Source organism: Octodon degus, unplaced genomic scaffold, assembly GCF_000260255.1.
Source record: "Octodon degus isolate 3935 unplaced genomic scaffold, OctDeg1.0 scaffold00070, whole genome shotgun sequence".
Classification (NCBI taxonomy): Eukaryota; Metazoa; Chordata; class Mammalia; order Rodentia; family Octodontidae; genus Octodon; species Octodon degus.
This window is the reverse complement of record NW_004524646.1, coordinates 8,582,110-8,588,757: the sequence shown is the minus strand read 5'-3', so window position 1 is coordinate 8,588,757 and position 6,648 is coordinate 8,582,110. Positions and strand designations below refer to the sequence as shown.

The window sequence follows — 6,648 nt, the reverse complement described above, 5'->3', positions numbered from 1 at the left end:
CCAAAAAAAAAAAAAAAAAAAAGGAAAAAGAAAAAAAGAAAAAAGAAAGGAAAAGGAAAAGGTGAGGAAGTGTCTGGGCACAGCACGGTGCAGAGGCCCTGGGCTCAAGCCCTAGTGCCATGTGAAGAGCGAGACAGACAGACCAACAGACAGACAGACTCACCCAGGGGTCACCATGGATCCCACCAGCTAGACAGGTAATTCCTCAGTGCTTTGGGAAGATAGAAGTTGAGCCCAGAGTCACTGCTTATAGATCAGAAGTCGGAAACTTAGTTCATTTTCCATCTTGCAAGATGGTGGATGAAAACAGTGAGAAGCCAGACACCAAAGAAGAAACTCGAAGCCCAGAAGGCTTCTGCCAGTGGTACTGGTAAAAAGGGTAAGGTGAAGAATGCAAAAAAGTCCAAGAAGGGGCAGCCCCACTGCACCCGAAATCCTGTCCTGGTCAGAGGAATTGGTAGATACTCCTGGTCTGCTATGTATTCCAGAAAGGCTTTGTGCACGAGAAAGTACACAGCTGCTAAATCAAAGGTTGAGAAGAAAAAGAAGGAGAAAGTTCTTGCTACAAGCACAAAACAAGTCGAGGACAAGTCGAGGGGGGTGGGCAACAATGGTGGTACCAGGGTGGTTAAACTTCGGAAAATGCCTAGATACTACCCTACTGAAGATGGGCATGACACCACACTACCAGTCATCAAAACCACATCAACACAGATGCAGTCCTGAGAGCTCACCGCCATGACTGTCCCCGTCCCCTGCACTAGGCCCGGCAGTGGGTGCCAAGGTCGTGTTTTGCTCCAACATAATCAAAATCTGGTTCTATGTCCTACATTACATGAATTAGAGGAGTTTTTGGATAAACTTAAGAAAAGTATCTTTCTGAAGTTAGCCAGGTGTGGTGGTGCACACTTGTAATCCCAGCACTTGGGAAGGCTGAGGCAGGAGGGTTGCTGGTGTCGTAGGCTGCTGAATTAGACAGAAGTATTATAGACAGTCAGACAGGGCCAGCCCCTCAGGAGACAAGAAGGAAGACAAGGTGACTTTGCTACTTGGAAGAGACAGACACTCCTGTATGGGCCACACCTCAAGACCAAGACGAGGAAATAGAGCTACATACTTCCCTAGGGATGGGCACCAGGGATTGAGGTTCTAAATAGGTGTCAATCACCTTGAAAGAGCCCAAATGAGTCACTAACTCAACCCCCAACAGGAAGAGACCCCGTCCTGCATTCATGCCTGCTTGCCATGTCGCTTTCCCATTTGGTACTGGATTTAATCAATTTTACCTGAGCAATGGTGCTTGTAATCTCATTGGTTGGCCATAGTTTTGGCCCACCTCCTGCCCACCTAAGCGAGTTCCCATGTCTTTTCCACCACTTTAGACCCACCTCACTGCATGGTTTTCCTCTATAAATGTCCCTGGAAGAGACAGCTTCTTGGGGGGCCACCCACTAGGGGCCCCCTCTTCTGACCCTCTCAAACAAGAGCTTTCTTTTGCTCAATAAATATATTCTGCTCATAACCTCCGTTTGTTCCTAAAATTCATTCTTTGGTTTTAGAGAACATGAACTCGCCCCAGGTACCTTTTAGGTCAGAAGATCAGTTTTTCTCCCTGTGCCATTTTGAGGTTCCCTGTATTACTGGGACTTCGAGACTATGGCCAGCTCACGGCCAGCCTGAGCTCCACAGGGAGACCTTCTCTCATAAACAAAAGAAACGAAGTTCAAGGGGATTGGACAACCCGCCCTCAGGAAGAGGGCAGATGTTGACTTGAAGGCCTTGGCGTGTTGTCCTCCCTGCACGAGACTCCTCTCCCTCCTCCCCACATCCTGCCTGCTGTGTGTGGCCTCCCAGCCGCCTGGGGAAGAGCAAAGCCTCCTGCTAAGGACGACAGGAGCCTGCGACTGGGTGGCGCTGACAGGGGGTCTGCTATGCACCTGTGCCTGTGCTCAGCTTGATTCCTCTGGCCCCTGCCAGGGTGTGAAGAGCCCTTGCCAAGGCCTTGGATCCGTCGGGACCAGACCCGGGTCCTAGGACGCCCACTGCTCCAGCCTCTGTCATCAAGCCACGCGTGCCCTCCTCATTGGCCTCGGTGTCAGCTCCCTTTCCCCCAAATCAAGGGCCAGGACCTGGTCAGAATCCCTAAAATCAGAACATTTTTGCTTGGCTCGGGACACGGCCTTGCTATGCAGTTCAGGCTGGTCTTGAAGTCTTGGTGATCCTCCTGCCTCAGCCTCCTGAGTGCTAAGATTGCAGGAGTATGCCACCACCCCCAGCCCTCTTTATTCAGGTTTCCATGGCTCCTTCCCATCCTACCCTAGGCAGTCACCAGAATGTCAACAAGTGTTCTGGGTGCAGCAGAGCGTCCCTGTTCCCCAGCCTGGGGAGGCCCAGCGAGGGCAACCTTGTCTGTCTCCTGCCCTCCCTCGTGCCCTCTGCGCCCACGGCACCTGCGTTCTGCTCCATGCTTTCCTTGATGCCGTCCAGCATCTCCTGAGCATCCTCCACATTTTCCTCGTCCTCTTCCTCCTCATCTTCTTCCTCGCCTCTGTCCTTGGGGGCGACAATCCCCTCCTGCGGGCCACAGTGGTTCAGACTGGCGAGCGCCCTCAGGCCGTTCGCCACTCACCAACCACCTGGTACAGCAAGAGGCCTGGTACAAGTCTCCAGACTCCAGACTCCAGAAGGGATGCAGGGACAGTGTGCAGAGGATTGTGGGGCCGGGTGTGGCAGAGCACACCTGTAACCCCTGTACCCTGGGAGGCTGTGGCAGGAGGTCCTGCTCGGAAGGACCAAAACCTCAAGGGTTGCGTTTTTCTTTTTCTTTTAACTCTGCTTTTAGAATAATGTGTTTCTGAGCTGATGCCTGAACTGCTGAAGAATCAATGCTTTTCTAAGCTTCTAGGCTTTATCTTTCTCAAAGGAAACACGTTTTATAGAAATCAACATTTTTAGGGCTGGGAGCTAGCTCAGCAGCATAAGTGCCTGCCTGGCAAGCGCAAGGTCCTGAGTTTGATCCCTGGTACCGCAAAAAAAAAAAAAAAAAAAAAATCAACCTTTTTAGGCTGAGGGTGTAGCTCACCGTGCAAGGACAAGAGTTTAATGCTCACCACCCCCAAAACCCAGTACTCATTTACGGGCAAACACCCCAGGACCTACCTACCATTCTTAATGAAATAATCAAAGACAGATCATGTGCTGATAATGCCCTGAGAAACACAGCAAGGAGACAACCACTGTGCCACAGTCGCCACACTCAGGAGGCTGAGACAGGGAGATCTCCAGGACTTTGAGGCCAGCCTGGGCAACACAGTGAGTTCAAAGCCAGCTGAACTAACTATATAGGGAGACACTGTCTCAAAACAAGCAAGCAGGAATAAAAAGACTTAAAAGCGTTCCCATCAACAGAGAGAAGACAAGCTACACTTTGAGGAAGACCTGGAGGCAGTCCACATTCCAAGGGCAAGGCACGGCAAACAGTTCTGGCTCACAGGCAAGGCCCGTGGGCTTCGCTGTTTTCAGAAGCGGGGGCCCAGCAGCAAAAACCAATGAAAGGAAGCGATCTCCTGGACCTGTGCAATCAGTTGCACATCATGAGACGAAGCGAAGCAGATCCCCCGCAGGGAGTTACCAGCTTGACTATGGCCTCGGCGATCACGTCCTTCAGCTGGATGTGGTGCAGCTTGTAGTGCCTGCACAGCTCCTCCGCTATGCTGGACTTGCCCACGGCGGGGGGACCCAGGATGCAGATCTTGATGGGCTGCGAGGGGGCAGAAGGGCTGGTGAGCTCTGGGCGGCAGCGGATGTGTACTGAATTGTTTTTAACGCGGTTACCTGACTTTTTTTTTTTTTTTTTTTTAAAGTACATAAAAAACACCACTTCTTCTGCTTAAAATGTGCTTGAATGTTAAGTGAAATGCGTGCCACTCACACGCGGTGCTGTACTTGAGAAGCCGAGACAGGAGGGCGGCACGTTAGAGGCCAGCCCGGGGAGACGCCCGGGGACGCAGCGCAGCATGATGGCCCCGGCTTTTGTGGCCAGGACCAAGAAGACACAAGAAAAAATTGCCGTCAGCAGCGTCCATGCACTTAAGGGTTTGGTAATGTTGCTCCCCAAGCTGGTTAGCATTGTTACTACCACCACCTGACGGGGAAACTGAGGCCACGGAGGAAGGAAGGAGGCACCCTGGCCTGGATGGGGGTGGGGCGCCTGGGGACAGGGCCAGGCCGGGATGCCTTCATGTGGTCCCCAAGGCCCGAAGCCTGGCATGCCGGGGACAAGGAGCTGCTTCGTGGGCCTGGCCCTGGCCCTGCCCCGTGCCAGGGAAGATCCCATCCCCGGGGCGGCCTGGCTCCTTGCAGATGGGACAGAAGCCGTGGCTCAGGTCACTGGCAAGGACGGGAGCGGCCATATGGAGCCTGTGGACTCAGGTACTCTGTGCCAGGCCTGGTGCCCCTGGGTCTCTGGGCCTGGGCCTCACTGAGGGAAGGGCTGCGCCATGCCCAGCCCCATGTTCCAGGAGGCACTCTGCACCCTGTTCAGTCCTGCTGGCAGGAGCTGTGTGTCCCCAAAGCACTTGCCCTGTCCCTGTTCTGCCTGCCTGTGGGTTTGCCCCGGGGCCCAAGAGGACAGCACGGCCTGCACCTGCAGCTCCAGCTGCTGCGAGGCGCTCACTGTGTCCTGGCCCACTGTACCTTTTATGCAGCCAGGCATACTTTCCAGGACACTACGGTCTGGGGACAGGTGGGGACACTCTGGAGCACTGCCAGGCACAGCAGTGACAGCAGTTACTATGACTACTGAGGAATTTTAAAGCACTTCTTCCTGGGTGATCCCTTTTGTCTTGGAAGCTTCTCAGGGGCCCCCCAAGACCCCTGCAGGAGCTGCCTGCATCTGGTTTCAAAGGGGGCACAGACGTGTGCGGTTAGCCGAGCCTGCTCCTGTTTGCACTGCAGGCTAGTTGTGTGCCTGTGGAGAGGCTGTTTCCCCTCCTGCAGTTCCAGCTCCCTCATCCATCATGTGGAGATAAGAAGGTCTCCTTTAACAACCTGATCGTGCACATCTGAACGCACAGTACCTGCCTCGCCCCACAAAAGAAGCAAGGTGTGTGAGGCAATCTGCAAGCAATTCGCTCCATTTAACCATTTCACAGCCTGTACCTTGGTGAACAGAGGTTCCTGGTGGTCCATGTGTGTGAGCCCAGCACTCTGGGAGGCTGAGGCAGGGGGGTGACAGGTTCATGTCCATCCTGGGCAACTTAGTGAGACTTTGTCTCTAAACAAAAAAATGAAAGGGGGGGGGGTTGACTTGGTGCCGAGCAAGGCCCTGGGTTCAACTGCCAGTGCTTCAAGGATCAATAAATAAATCCTACTGTCTCCCTGAGGTATTGTTGCAGGTAGGGACGCACCTGGTAATTTTGCTTACGTTGGTAACCATGCCAATCTGTATTCAGCTTACTGTCCTATTCAATTTGCACAGCAGTTATGATCAATGGTTGTGCTGTTTTTTTAGACAGGGGGTTGCTCTGTAGTGCAGGTTGGCCTGGAACTCACTAGATGGCCCAGGCTGGCTTCCAACTCGAGGTCTTTCTCCTGCCTCAGCCTCCCAAGTGTTGAGATTACAGGCATGTGCCACCATGCCTGGCTTAAACATTTTTAAGGTTCTGGTGACAAGTGTCAGTGTAACATACATGTAGATGATCAGACCTTAACAAATTGGTCAAGTCTGAAAAGCAACTTGAAATCAGAAGTGGATATCTGAAGAGGAAAATGCTTTCACGGGCGCAGCGGCACACAAGTGGGCTTGGTTGCCTGCCTGAAGTGGGGGCGCGGGCAGGGGATCCTTACCAGCAGCCCTCTGCTCTGCTTGTATTCTTTGAGGATGCTGTTAATGTTTTCCACAAATCCGGACTGCGCCACCCAGCGAATGTTGAAATTCTCTTTCACAAAGAGCGCCTCCATTCTTAGGTTGACCAGTAAGTGGTCAATGCTGTCTTGCTAAGGAGGGAAGGGAATGACAGGTTAGTCACTTGTCTCCTGTGACAGTTGGGACAGACCAGCATCACTACAGGTACCAGGAAAAGCAATGTACATTCACCAAGGATGGAAGTTGATTGGTGCAAGGATTCACAACGCACCTACTGTGATCCATTCTCTCTCAATCTCTCTTTCTCTCTCTCTGTCTCTCTGTCTCTCTGTCTCTCTGTCTCTGTCTGTCTCTCTCTCCTTTTTGTGGTGCTGGGCATCCTAGACAAGTATCTACCACTCAGCTACACGCCTTGGCTTTTTCTTTTTAAAAATAAGGGCCAAGTATATAGTTGAGTGGCACAAGCGCTTGCCCTGCAAGCATAAGGTCCTGAGTTCAATTCCTGAAACCAAAACAGAAGTACACTTAGCATCTACTTTTTGAAGAGCACAGTACCATGGTTCACCTCCCCCAAAGCATTAAGTGCTTCCTGTGGTGGCGCACACCTGGAATCTCAGGCCTCTGGGAGCTTGAGGCAGGAGGATTGCAAGTTTGTTTGGTTTGTTTGTTTGTTTGTTTTTTGTGGAACCGGGAATTGAACTTAGGCCCTTGTACTGTCCAGGCAAGTGCTTATTCTACTGAGCCATCACCCAGGCTTTTAAAAGGATTTTTTTTTTTTTTTT

The 6,648-nt window shown here is 52.1% G+C and overlaps 1 protein-coding gene across 4 annotated transcripts in view; it reads right to left on the bottom strand.

The window, feature by feature from the left end:
• The window catches only part of Ak7 (adenylate kinase 7), a 59,451-nt gene that overhangs the window by 18,143 nt on the left and 34,660 nt on the right, over window positions 1–6,648 (bottom strand). For all 4 annotated transcript variants that reach the window (XM_023719665.1, XM_023719666.1, XM_023719667.1 and 1 more), the window contains 3 exons: window positions 5,848–5,997; window positions 3,632–3,760; window positions 2,451–2,574 (listed from right to left, as the gene is read on the bottom strand). In XM_023719665.1, the coding sequence (XP_023575433.1) occupies window positions 2,451–2,574; window positions 3,632–3,760; window positions 5,848–5,997 (403 nt within the window). The remainder of the gene's footprint in view (window positions 1–2,450; window positions 2,575–3,631; window positions 3,761–5,847; window positions 5,998–6,648) is intronic.